The sequence below is a fragment of the Pseudorasbora parva genome, chromosome 3 (genome assembly GCF_024679245.1).
Source record: "Pseudorasbora parva isolate DD20220531a chromosome 3, ASM2467924v1, whole genome shotgun sequence".
NCBI lineage: Eukaryota > Metazoa > Chordata > Actinopteri > Cypriniformes > Gobionidae > Pseudorasbora > Pseudorasbora parva.
In genome coordinates this window covers 43563180-43577940 of record NC_090174.1, presented here as the reverse complement: position 1 = coordinate 43577940, position 14761 = coordinate 43563180, and the positions used below count along the sequence as shown (strand labels likewise).

At 37.2% G+C, this 14761-nt stretch overlaps 1 protein-coding gene across 5 annotated transcripts in view; it reads right to left on the bottom strand.

The window, feature by feature from the left end:
• mfsd3 (major facilitator superfamily domain containing 3) overlaps positions 1-14761 on the bottom strand; it is a 106954-nt gene that overhangs the window by 85458 nt on the left and 6735 nt on the right. For all 5 annotated transcript variants that reach the window (XR_010904398.1, XR_010904400.1, XR_010904399.1 and 2 more), the window contains exons 3-4: positions 8914-9061; positions 564-664 (exon numbers count right to left, since the gene is read on the bottom strand). Coding sequence is in view for 2 of the 5 variants with exons in the window: in XM_067439028.1 (XP_067295129.1) it covers positions 564-664; positions 8914-9061 (249 nt within the window). In the remaining 3 variants the exon portion in view is untranslated. The remainder of the gene's footprint in view (positions 1-563; positions 665-8913; positions 9062-14761) is intronic.

Genomic DNA, 14761 nt, shown 5'->3' with positions numbered 1-14761 from the left:
TACCAAAGAGGTTTTTGTCCATTATCATATGATAGTTGTATTAACATTTGCAAAATTTTGAGCTTTGATGATAATTTATTAATTCCACCAGGGCAAATGACTTTATCATCCTACCAAATACTAAATTAAACAATGATAAAAAGGATATTTTTAATTTTAAATCTTTTGATTTTTACTTTTCTTTACTGATCTCCCCATACAGCAAGATGAACTCTATGCTGGTCTGTATACATACTCTGTCTGAACACCTGTTTACTTTGTGCAAGGTGCTGAAATGGACACTTTAGCTTGTCAGTGGAAAATGTGGGAAACCGGAGACGGCCCTATGGATTCTTAAATGCAGGGGAACAGTAGAAAGCTCAGTGGAGAACAGGTCAATTTCACTTCTATATATGTATACAGACAGGTGAGCTATTTGACTTTTAAAGAACAAACTGTACCCACAAAATGTACATAGAAGTAATAAACATCGAGTTTTTCCTTGTCCTTTACTATAAAAATAAATAAAGTAAAGTAAAGTAAAGTAAAATAAAATGCTGGTCCTATGTATGTAAATTTCTCACCTTTCATCAAGGGCGATGGCTCCAGCACTACGAGAAGTGAGCTCTGAAAGACCATGCTGATAGTCCGCATCATAAACACACGTCTCATCAGCAGGCTAATACTAAAGGCATAAAAGACAAAATTCAGTTCATACTCCACCAATATGTAAATGAATAACATACATTACAATTCAAAATGTTTAAAGGTAGGGTAGGTAAGAATGATCTAAAACACTTTTGTCCAAATTTGTTTAAACTTTCTTTATATGTCAATACATCATTAAAATGTAAGTACTCTGAAAAAGAGAGTATAAAAATCAAGTGACTCTAGACTTTTTAATCTGCAATAAACACTGATCATTATTTTCGTTCGGGACTAAACAAGTGATTGGCTTGGGCGACGTCACTTTCTCTCGCTACCATGGCTACCACCGCTTTCCCTACAGGATCCGCCAACATGCGCGAACCTGCTTGATTTGAGCAGTTCAAGAGGCACGAAACCTAGGCAAAATAATGGCAGAGAAAGAGCATTCAAAATTCACAATGCCGGGTTTTGCAGTCAGCAAAGGCAAACAATGCAAAAAAAGGAAGACTGTATGAGTAAAGACAATGCACAGAAAGTCTTTGGATAAACAAAGAAATCAAACGCGAGTAAATATGGGCGTGGCTTTTCAACGATGTTGAGAACTGAGGGACCTAAAGGGGCTGAAAAATGACTCATTGCTGGCTGTATTTCTGCTGGACAGGTAATCTTTCATTTGATTATACATTTTTTGGTTTATGTTTTCATGAAGCATGTATCACTAGCACATGAAGCTGCCTAATATAGCTAACATAACATTACATAACAGCATAAAGTTACAATATTATACACTTATTCAATATGTTTAGCTCAAGTTGATCGCTGTCGTGTTGAATTTCGCAAAATGTAACTTTAGAAAACAAAATGCATGTGTAAAAACACCGCATCTAGGAACTTTTTTTAGAGCTAACTTAGCTTTAGCTACTAATCAACAATGCTTTCATCATGGAAACTTAGATGCAAAACACAGTATATGTTATGAATCTACACGAAATTCATCTTCATCACAGTATAACTGATGTTATTGGAAAAACATGTATCAATGCTACCCGTTTTCTTTGCCTTATAAATATAACTAGCTCGTTACCGAATCAAACAAAAATATATTTTAAACTTTACCAGTAGGCCTATCAGTATTCTAGCTTGATATAGTGAGTACTAAAATACATCTTATTTGTTAATATTCATACTGATAAAGTTCGACTTTTTATTACATGTGATTTTGACATGATGCGTCTACATGCCCTCTGCTCCTCTCAGGTAAATAATGCGTCTTCCAGCTGAGCGGCCGGTGAGGCGCGTTCATGTATTTTGGGGGCGTGGCTTTGGAAAGAGCCCAGAAGGGAGAAGGTGGAGTGAGTGGAAATAATGAGCTGTCTTTAAAACATGAGAGGTCTACAGACATTCAATTTTTATATTTTCTTTTTCATAGTACTTAAATTTTAATTATGTATTAAAATATAAAGAAAGTTTAAACAAATTTGGAAAAAATACGTTTTTTAACCAATTCTTACCTATCCTACCTTTAATGGAAGTGTACGTAAGATTGTGGCCAAAACTGGTACTTTGTGATTGGTAGATAGGTGGAGGGCGGAGCTTCAGGCCAAAACACAACACGTCAACATCAACATCAGTTGAGGGCTGCAACAACAACTTTTAAATGACAAAATCCTAGCCGGACTACTGTTGTCAGTGATATAAGTATTTGAAATTAACATGATAATGTCTAGTGACATATCAGGGCCATTTTATGATTAACTGAAATACATTTCTTACATATTGTTCCTTTAAATAAATGAATACTTCCATTCATCAAGGACACATTAAATAGATTTTGACAGTAAATACATTTATCATCACAGGTAGGTTTCAGAAAAATCTTAGGCAAAACAATGTTTTGAACACTGAAGTTTTCTTGAGCACCAAATCAGCATATTACAATGATTTCTGAAGGATCTGTGACGCAGAAGACTAACAGCTGCTGAGAATTCATATAACAAAAAACAGACATTTTTAATTGTAATAATTTTCACAATATTATTACTGTTTTTTAACAAATAAATGCAGTTAAATAATTTTCAAATACATAAAAAAAACTAAAAAATATTTAATGGTAGTGTAATATTATATTATATTATATTATATTATATTATATTATATTATATTATATTATATTATATTATATTATATTATATTATATTAAAAATACAAAAGATATACAGTACCACAACAATCTAAAGGTTGATATTTTACAGATCAATCCCTGTAGGACATTAATGAGGGTCAACCACACAGGACTGCAACACTCCTGTACATGCAGTGTGTTAGCTTACACACTATAATTGATTCTCTATTAGCAGTTAAGAATCCCCTGGGTGAACTTCCTTCACGACTTAATCAATAACGCGACAAGATCCACAGACACAGGCTGATTAACCCCCCGCTAATTAGTGACCATCACGCACACCTCAATTTCTCCCAGCTCCAATCAGAACACCCATAGGGCCCTGTCAATCACACACAGGGTCTGGAGTCACAGTTTCTATGGTGTTGTTAATATTTCCAAGTTAACATAATTTTACATCATGTTCTCTAAAATGAAGTGGTCAGGCATAATGGTTAAATATACAAACTTGAGTTAAGCTCTGGTGGCAGCATCTGTTGGAAGAAAATTAGCTTGGCTTGTCCTTAAGGTTGTAAAAAGAAGTATAAAATTGCATCATCAAATAAATGTCTTTTCCATGTGAATAAACTCTGAGGCCTCTGACAGTAAGCAAGTCTAGAAAAGAGAGAAGGAGATGCGGGTAAAGGTCAACTGAACTTTAAGAGAAGAGTAAGGAATCTTCTGTCATCTTAAACCAGCCTTTTAGATCTAAATGAACCCAGTCAACAACAGCAGCCGGTCAGACAGAAAGCCAATCTGCCATCATTCTCATGCAAACACCCTCCCTGCATCCACTCAATAACACTCTTTCATATTTCACTCAGATGAGAAGAGAGAGAGATAGAGAGACAGACAGACAGACAGAGTCTTAAAGAGGAAAACAAGCAGAAAAAAAGAAAGAGAGAGAGAGAGAGAGAGAGAGAGAGAGAGAGAGAGAGAGAGAGAGAGAGAGAGAGAGAAAAGGGTGCGAGAGATCGAAAGCAAGTCTAAAACAGGCGTATCACACGAGCAGTTAGGTCCGATAAGATTCGTACTCTCAGATTGCTGATGGCGATCAGTGTATGGGGGTCAGTTTTTGGCCACTCAAGCATTTCAGATGGGGCCAGGATAAGTGTCCAAATTAGCTTTTAGTGGCCCTGAACAGACAACGACAGAAACCCAATCTGTGGGAAGCAAGGCCTGAATGCACGACTGTGTCGAATGAACAAGCCCCCTGCGTGTGAAACTTTACATTCCTCCTCATTCACTAACACTGCCTTTAGCATAGAGATGGAGAGAGAGACCGAAAGAGAGAGAGAGGGAGAAAGGTAAAACAGAAAAAAGACGAAGGGGCCGAGAGTAATGGAGAGGTTAGAGAGAAAGGTACAGAAATTTGAGAGATAATAGATATTTAACTCCTACATTTTTGTGTGTGCATATTTTGGGACTGCACATCTGCCCCACTCGCCTGGGTCCTAGATTACATAAAGTGGGCAATGAAATATGTATATTTGAAGTAGATGTACTATTTATTTATTTTTATTACCAATTTTTATTAACAGCAAGAGAATTGTTTGAATTTTTTTTAAATTGTATTCTAAATAAAATAAAATATTTATTAATATGATTAAAGGTCCCGTTCTTCACGTGTTTTTAAAGCTTTGATTATGTTTACAGTGTGCAATATAACATGAGTTCATGTTTCGCGTGTAAAAAAAAAACACAGCATTTTTCACACAATTGACTTATCTGTACACCGTTTTTTTCTGTCCTAAAAACGGCCTGATGATTTCCTTTTTCTATGAAGTCCCTCCTTCAGAATGACGTAACGAGTTCTGATTGGGCCAGCGCTTCCCGTGTTGTGATTGGATAGCAGCTTAGCGCACTTTGCCCGGAAAGGTCCCGCCTCTTACCATAACGGTGAGATGCAAGTAGGGTTGGGCGATGTCACCTAAATCGGCAGCTGACGATGTGTACAGTAAGATATCGCGATGGACGATGATATCGTCCGGGGAGTTTAATAATAAGATTTTCGTTTCGTTTTCGTTTTTTCGAACTAGAGCTTAGATCGACTCAAAAAAAAAATCAAGACCGACCCTACCTGAGCCCGTGCACCCGAGAGACCGGCCCTGCCCGACACATTAACTGTAATTATGAGCCCGAGCCCCATTTAAACCCAACCATTTTTGAATACGTGGCGTTCTGTCGAGAACGAGCCTAATGACTAATGAGTGGAGCGGAGCAGATGTGACTCAATAATCCGAAAGCGCGCACTCGACCCAGAGGTAAAATGATGTTCGTTCAAATCCAGCTCAGACATGACATAAATCTGTAGCTTACTATACTTGTTGTAGCCATTAAACAATGTTTTTAATTTATGTTTAAATATTATAGCCTAATATTATTTTTTTATTTCATCTGATAAAGATGCGAGTGGGTCAGAAATGATTTTGGTGGTTATATTTAGTTTAATATTAAGTTTTGTTAGGTAAAAAGCCTTTCTTTCGTTTTGTACAAATTGTCTCTTAATTTTAATAAAGGTTTCTTCGGCCAATTGCATGTATTTAATTAATAAGAAGCAAATAAGTAGACTATGAGGTCGCGGAAGCGATCGCTTTCATTGCTCATGAACTGGAGCACGTCTCATAAATAAACTGAAACTCAGCAGGCTTGCCTCACAGACATGAGAAATATGTAGTCTAATATGTGTAGAAACAAAAAGATTTAAATAAGCATAGTGCAGTGTTCAGAACTCACACGGTAAACAACCAGCGTTATACAGATGCTCACGGCAATGGGCATGAGCGGGATGTTAAAAGTTTAAGGGATTTTTTTTTTTTTACCTCATATTGAATATGATCGGGTGAAAGCACATTTTAAACAGGTAGCACTTATTCACATACCTGCTAATCGTTCTCTCTAATGCGTTCAAAAACATCTTATAGTGCTTACCTGCATAGTAATATATGCATAGTAAACCTTATATGGGTATTTTTGAGGAGACGACGGGGATGCATGTACGGTGTACGCACAATCTTCCGATGATTAGTATTCTTGCTAGGGAATTTTTCTGAGGTTCTGGCGTACATACGGTTTTACAATCCTGAAAACTTTTGTGCGTACACACCCTTTTTAGGATGAGATCAACAATATTATCCATGAGGCCCCTGGTATTTTGAAGGCATGTTTATTTACAGTCTCAATTCATAATATACTTTTCTTAGAGGCCACAGCATCTCAAAGCCCCTGAAATGTATATAATAATCCACCCCATAATAACTCTTGCAATAATATTATACTGAAATGCACATTTAAATGTCATATCCATACAACATAATGGCTGGTTAACCAGTACAGATTATGATTGTTTGGAAATTTTCTATGAAGAAAATGTATAGACTGGACCCAAAATGTTAAATTAAATACTAGGTAGTGATAATTTACAATAAATATACATTATACCGTTCAAACAGTTGGGGTCAGTAAGATTTTAAAAAAAAAGAAATAAATACTTGGGAAGGACGCTTAAAGGTAGGGTCTAAATTTAGGAGAGGCTAGCAATAGCAAGCTAGCTTTGAAAGCATAGGTTCCCACTAGGGATGCAACAATACAGTTAGTCCACGGTTCAATACATACCTCAGTTTCTAACCACGGTTTTTCGGTTTGGTTCGTTTTTTTTTTTGGTTTTTTTTTGCTATTCTATTCTTAGGCGGCAGGAACAGAAAAAGTAAATTATATATATATATATATATATATATATATATATATATATATATATATATATATATATATATATATATATATATATATATATATATATATATATATATATATACACAAGATTTACAGTGGCAGCTCAGAGATGAACAGTAGCATTTAAGTATGAAATTAAAATGAATAAATGTAGGCTAAAATTAAAACTACATAGCCTTCAATATACAACATTGATTTAAAGCTACTGTATTAAAGGTTTTTTGTTTTTTTTAATAACATCATATCAGAGGTGAACTGTCCCTTTAAGGACTTTAAAACGCGGATAAACACCCATTAACTTTAGTGCATGTGATTGAATATTTGTTCATATCATCGTGTAGACTCACAGGTACACTCAAAAAGAGCCTAAATAAACTGAGAGAAATATTTCAAACAGAGAGAAATGGAAATAATTAACTAAATGTAAAACCGAAATAACTCAATTCACTAGCACGTATTGAACCGCGAAACAGTACCGAACGGTTCAATATTATATTGAGCATTGTAACATCCCTAGTTCCCACCCTCCCTTCAGAGTGCTCTACAAAGCCAAGCCTCCTTCAAAACACATGAACGCACACAGCCAGAGCGCAGTCTGCAAAGCATCACAAGGAGACCAAAGGCAATGATTGGATTAACCTTTTTGATTCTGAGACTTCCATAAGATAAATGTAAAAAATCAATCTATTATTGATTGCTATCAGGATGTAAAGAGAGTTCCTTTCAATCATTATAACAAGTGCTTATGAAATGCATTGCCTTCCCTGCCTTTAAATTGCTCGAGTGTGACAGTTAAGATATTTATTATGTAAAAATATGTTTTTAATAAATGCTATTTATTTGAGCTATTTATTAAATTTCCATTTAAAAAAAGTTTCCCTAAAAATGTTAAGCACCACAACTCCTTTCAACATTGATATTAATAAGAAATGTTTCTTGAACAAAAAATCAGCACATTAAATTGAAGGATCATGTGAGAATAAAGGCTGGAGTTATGATGCTGAAAATTCAGCTTTGCCATCACAGGAATAAATTACATTTTATAATATTTTCAAACAGTTTTGATCAGATAAATGCAGCCTTTTTTCAACAACATCTTAGGCCCTGTCCCAAATGGCACACTTCTTGTGCACTTTCGGTCTTGTGGACTTACAATGGCCACTGCGTTCGCATGTCCGTTAAGTCCACGAGACGTGTCCCATTTGTCATTTTAGGTCTCAGAGGGGTGCTCGCGAGGTCAATATGCGCCGTCGATGCGCACTTCTGCCAAGCTCGCACTGGTGCGGGTTACGCAGTGGACTTCTTCACCGGCAGTAAAAGCAGCATTACGTTGTGAAAGTATGAACTCAGGACAGGACCGTTAGTGTTTAGGGTGACTCCTTTTTGGTCTGGATCTGGTGACCCCTGATCTAGCCAATGTTTCCATCACCTCAGTGACTAATACTTGTTTAGATGGTTAGGGAATTGCAGATCACAGAGACAGTAGGCTGAGGGTGATGTTACTCTCAGGCTATTAATAGAATAATATTACATCATTTTAACTAAAGTACACACTAACAGTCAAGTGCAGAAGATAATGTAATGCATTCCAGTGGTGTGTAAAACTGCAATAAAATGCTTGTTTCATGATGCCATAACGTAAAGCAAACCAGCCTGGAAAAAGTGTATGAAGAGTATAATTTCCCTTTAAAATGATACATGACAGGATATCTGCCCTCAAGTCTAAAAAACAAATAAACCCAGAAATAACGCACATGTCTTTCTCCAAAATCTTCTTCCTCATGCCTTTCTCAAGCACACTACCAGGTGTGTGGGCTTATGAGTCAATACCGCTCGAGGAAGATACGCGACTTTGACTGCTCTTGGAACGGTTTAGGCAACCAAACTCCTATCTTGACTATTACAAGACATAACTGGTAAAAATCGGTCTCAGGTCAGTAGACAAGGGCAACGTATCAGCAACAAGTATATCTCTATTCACGCAGTCCAACCTTATGCATCCTGGAGGCCTTTCAGCTCACACCTGAGCCTGCTTTTACTCTCAGCTCCCACAAAAGGCTGTGTTTACTTCCATTACTATCACTCTTTCTATCTCGAACACACTCTCCATCTCTTTCTCTCTCCTTCTTTCGCGCCTGGGGCTGAGATGGGTGGAGAGATATAGTGAGAAAACACTGAGAAAAAGAAAAGGGCCGCGTTTCTTTCACAGAGAGATGGTGGGCTAAAAAAACCGTTAAAGCAAGAGGGAGCTTAGAAAAAGATGAAATCCAAATAACAAAGTCTTTCAACACCATTCCTGCAACATTAATGGCAAAGCGTGACTTGGCTGAAAGGGTGTTGCAGCTGGAAGTGAGTCAGTTTCACCATTGTTTATTACAAAACACACTCCCTACCTGTACTGAGAGAGCAAGAAGCCTCCGATTGATGAGCCACAGATGGAAAATGCCATGGCAACCACACCGTTCCACACCCCCAGCTCTCTGGCCGTCATGTGGTGGTCCAGCAGGAAGAGAGGAAACATGGTGATAGCCCCCTGTTCTCCTGTACAGAAAATATAGGATTACATCAGAAAACTCTGGATAAAGGGAACGAAAAGACCAAGGAAATTGACCGGATTATTGCAAATGTGTTGGATTCTTATCACATTGCATTAGACTTTTCTCAGAACTTTTGTTAAACTCCTGAGATTAACAACACACAGCACAAACTTAGTCAAAAATAAAACACTTAACTGAGTATAGAAAAAAGTGATAACCTGAGCAGAGTCCACGTTTTTTTTTTTACTCCTCAAAGGATCAGTGCCTGGATTGCCTCCCAGTCATTTTTTCTGAGTTTGTCACTTAAACTCAGACAAATGTGACAAAAACAAAAGCTGCCAGTGAAAACGTTGCCGTTACATTGCGCCGAGTCCTGCCTCGCTGCATGATATTGGGTGCACAGAGGCCTCGGTAACCCGCCGCCGTGTATTATTTAACGCCACTGTCATTATTTATGGAGTCTGCCTTCATTTTGACAGCGAGACAGCCCGCTGACTGACAGCTCTGAGACCGCCGTCAAACAGAAACTGCGCTTCCGGGGACCCCAGGATGAAACCGGTGAGAAACAAAAACAGAAAATCAAATCAAAAATCAGAAGCTTCTGCCTGAGTTCTGCTACGGTCGCTGACAGCGCCACGTGAGCGCTTTGACATCGCTTTCTTTGTGGGGGATTGAGTCTGACAGTAGAAGTAAATTTGTAAAGGATGTTGTAAACTAAGTCTGTAATGTGGTGGCAACAATGAACAATGGGACTCATTTTTCACATTCAGCACATCTTTTCTTCATTTAATGCAGCTATGCCACCCAGTCCAATGCGCTCAAGGAATAAGAATGCAGTTTTACATAACGCATACAAGCCGGTAACATTAACTTTGCACTCAGGGTATGGAAACTAATGTCAAAACAGTCATTCATTCATAACCTAACCCTTGTGAAAATTCAACTACAGAGGCCATTAACATAGTAAAAACATAGTAAAATGTCTTTAAATTTTTTTGAATAAATTACATAATTTTTTCATGAATTTCCTTATTTTTTTTAATGTTGTTTATGTCTATGCGAAGTCTTTAATATGCTCGTTCCACACCCGTAAAGACCTCCTCCGTTCATCCTCAGTTTACGATATTTTATATTTAGTCCGAGAGCTTTTCTGTTCCTCTAATGAAAGTGTCCAGAACTTTGTCCAGAAAGGGAATAAAAACATCATCAAAGTAGTCCATATGTGACATCAGTTAGTTAGTTAGAATCTCTTGAAGCATTGAAAATACATTTTGGTCCAAAAATACCAAAAACTACGACTTTATTCAGCATTGTCATCTCTTCCGGGTTTGTTTTCAATCCGCGAACAAAGATTCAAATGGTTATGAATCAGCGTATTGATTCATGATTTGGATCACCAGTGTCAAATCACCAAACTGCTGAAATCACGTGACATTAGTGATCCGAATTCTGAATCAATACGCTGATTCTTAACCGTTCGAAACTTTGTTTACAGATTGAAAGTAAAAAAGGAATAGAAGACAATGCTGAATAAACTCGTAGTTTTTGTTATTTTGGGACCAAAATGTTTTTTTGATGCTTCAAGATATTCTAACTAACCCACAGATGTCACATATGGACTACTTTGATTATTTTTGTAATACCTTTCTTGACATGGACAGTATAGTGTGCATACACTTTCAATGGAGGAACAGAAAAGCTCTCGGACTAAATATAAAATATCTTAAACTGTGTTCCAAAGATGAACGGAGGTCTAACGGGTGTGGAACGACATTAGGGTGTGTCATTAATGACATTATTTACATTTTTGGGTGAACTAACCCTTTAAGCTAAATCATGTGCATATTCATAAGTCAACACCATTGCTAAGCATTTCTCCTTAAAATTTCAGTGAACCAAAGACAGTCTCAAAAACACAGTTTGTCAAATCGCTGGCGTTTCTGACATCACAAACTACAAGCTAACCAATCACGTCAACGTGCGGGCGGGTTTTAGCCTATCATTAACTATGACCGCTCTGAAGCAAGGGAGTCCCAATAAACCAGATTATCCCAGTACATTTTTCTGTTGATATGAAAAATCAGGTACTTTTAGTAATATAGCAGGTGAATTATGGCTAATCATATTAATTACCATTATGTGTCCGACATTATCGTTGGTGTGAGTAAGTGGAAGCGGGGCTAATTTACATATTCATGATTCCGCATATACTAATGAAGCAAGGGTGTAGAGTAACTAGTCATTTTGGTGATCAAAGATGAGTTTTAAGAGATAAAATTATTGACTACAGGGGGACAGAGGAAAATAGTATGAATCTGGATTTCTATTACAATATAACATTTAACAGCTAAAAATGTATTTAAAGGGAACACTGGAAAAAAATAGTGATCAGTGTAAACATGGTAGTGTAAATTTATACAAAACGCCAAAGATGATCATTGAACAGATGCTGTAGATCATCTCATGTGAAGTCTGGACATGCGTTATAGCTTACTGTCTCAGGCTTTTTTTATCCTACGCTGCTTCAAACTAATTATTTTTCAAGCAGGGATTGAAAACAAACAACAAGGCTGCTTATTTATGTCTATAAATAATCTCAGAGCAACAATTGTCCATTTCACATGGGATTTCATTAGACATCCACAAAAACACAGCAGAAAAACGGAGGCACTGGGAGGAGAAAGGGGGAGAGAGACAGAGAGTGGGGAGAGACACTATATCAGTTCACCTCGGTTAACAACGATAGATAGATAATGGGGAACAGATGAAGACAGAAATGGACCACACATTCAGAATGAGACAGAACAATTATGTCAGCAAATATGAAGAGTATTGTACAAAAATCAAACAATGGTACTGACTGAAACCCAATGAAAGATATGAAGCTTCTTTTTAAAAGTTTTCTGCCAGTGCATTATATAAAAAAAGAAAATCTGTTCAAACCTTATATATATATATATATATATATATATATATATATATATATATATATTCTTACAGGACTAGAGCTTTAGGTCTCAGAAAGGACACAAAAGCACCATAAAGTATCAAAAGCTTGCATGATTTATAATCATTTGAGTAATTAAAAGTATGATTATTAACTGAGATCTTCACATCCAATGTGTTAACTTAAGCTATAAGATCAGAAGAGCAACAAATCACTGAGACAGACAAAATATACCAGATGTCTCTATTCTTATGACACCCCAAACAGTAATACAGATATCAAGAATTTCAGTAAATAATTTTACATTTTTGTCTGTTCCTCACACAAGGCTATCATGTCTTCAGAAGACTTGAAATATAGTGGATGGACTGCTTCTAAAGGGATAGCTCAACCAAACAATTGTGCGGCACCATTGACTTCCATAGTATTTTTTTTTTTTCATATGGAAGTCGATGGTGCCCATCAACTAACCTAGAAATCTAGATGCACCCTAGTGGCAGTAAATTTATTTTGCCGCGAGTTGTAGTCTAGCAACTCTCGGTAGACCTACGAGCTGGAAAAACCAAACTCTGGTCAGGCCAATCACATTGGCCCTCATTTATCAATCTTGCGTAGAAACAGGTGTATATGTTGGCGTAAGATTATGCTTACACTCCTCTCACCGCCTGATTTATGAAACTGTGCACACCTCTGCAATTCAGGTGTACGCAATACTTGCCCTTGATAAATCCCGCGGCTGAAAACGATCGTCATTAGAATAACACGCCCCTATATATTCAAGTCTCCGCCTCCCGCACGCCCTCATTTTACGCCATGGACAAACAGAAGACGGCAAAGAAGCGAAACTTCTCCGACGTGGAGATGGCGCGCGTCTCAATCATCTCACTAGTCCACTAGTCAGGGCACTGATTAAGACATAAGTCAATGGCCTGACTCCCTGATCAGTGCCCTGACTACTGAACTAGTGAGATGATTGAGACGCGCCCATCGAGACCATCACCAGGGAAGTGGAAAAAAAAAACAAAATTGCTTTATTTAAGAGTATAAAGAGTGGGAATAAAGGCACCCACAAAAACAAAATATGGACACAAATTACGAGTACTGTTAATAGTGTGGGGGTTGAGAAGCGCACCCCAGCAGTTTAAATAGCTGTTTGGATGATAAATTACCATCACAATGCATTATTTTACAGCACGTTTTGAAACAATTAGCATTTAATTTCGTATCACCGCATGTATTGGGGTGTACAATAGTGATGATGATGTGATGTGGAGTACCATTCATTCACATTAATAATTACATGACAATTTGTAAGATTCTTCTTCTTCTTCTTCTTCTTCTTCTTATTATTATTATTAGGGGTTCAAGCACGAAGTGCTGAACACCTATTGTATTTGTACTGATTTTTAGGGGTTCAAGCACGAAGTGCTGAAACCCTATTGTAATTGTACTGATTTTTATTATTATTATTATTATTATTATTCTCCGATAAAACGCATCGTGCAGACCAAACCGTAAGGGCTAGAGACTTGAAACTTTACCCGAAGGTAGTCCAAAAATCGAGGAGAGGTTATCAAATTATGAGCCAGATTGGCCTATAGGTGGCGCTATAGCAATCAATTGCGAGAAAGGGCTCATAACTCCTAAACCGTTTGGTCCACACTCAAGTGTCTTATATCATTGGAAAGCTGAGTCCTTGGCGAACAAAACGTATATCTCCGATTTTATTTCCGTCATGAAAAATTTTCCGCCATTTTGAATTTTGTTGAAAATCTACTTTTGAGAACTAGTCCCTGGTTTTTTGACCGATCGGAACCAAACCAAGGTCAAAATGTTCTCTGGTGTCAAATTATCAATAGTTATTAAAAAAAATTGAAATTTCGATTCATTTCTGCTAAAGGGCTTCAAAATGGACGTTCAGGGCGGAGCCTATTTTACTAAAAAGGCTATAACTCAAGAAGGAAATGAGATATCTTCACCAAACTTGGTACACATGTGTATGGGCTCAGTCTTTGGTCACAATAAAAATATCGCGACAATTGGCCACTTGGTGGCGCTATAACAGGAAAAAAACACAAAAACGGCTATAACCACACGACCGCTAGTGCGATTGACTTGAAAATTGGTATGCGGTGTCATGGCCCAAGGTACCATGTATGTCTATGAGGACATTGGCGTATCTCAAAAAACATGGCCGCCATAGGCCAATGAAATTTGAGCACCTATTATGTTTATGGCTCTGTAATCACGTGGTGTTGCATACATCCGCAAAATATGCATATCATATGATAGATCTCCTCATGTTGAACAACTTTGCCTCTAGGGCCATTGCTGTCAATCAAATCGTTAATTAAATATTCGTAATTATGTAAAGAACCTACTTTTGTAAACTTGACCCTGGTTTTTTGCCCGATCAGAACCAAACAAGTCTAGGACAGTTGTCTGGACTCTTTAGATCAATAACTATCAAAAAAAAGTTGAACTTTTGCATTTGGATGGCTATAACAGGGCCATTTAAAAAAGAGGCGTGGCAAAATATACTCAAATGCCTATAAATCCTAAGGGGAAACTCAAAACTTCACGAAAATCGTTGGGTACATGTGGCATAACATGCTGATGAAGCATGCAAAGTTTTAAAGAGATCGGACTATAGGTGGCGCTATAACTGTGAAAAAGCTATAAAAACCATGCATTTCCTATGGTAAATTGCCTATATTGGCTGTAAATGGACTTTTCCATCTATTATTTTAGTGTTTA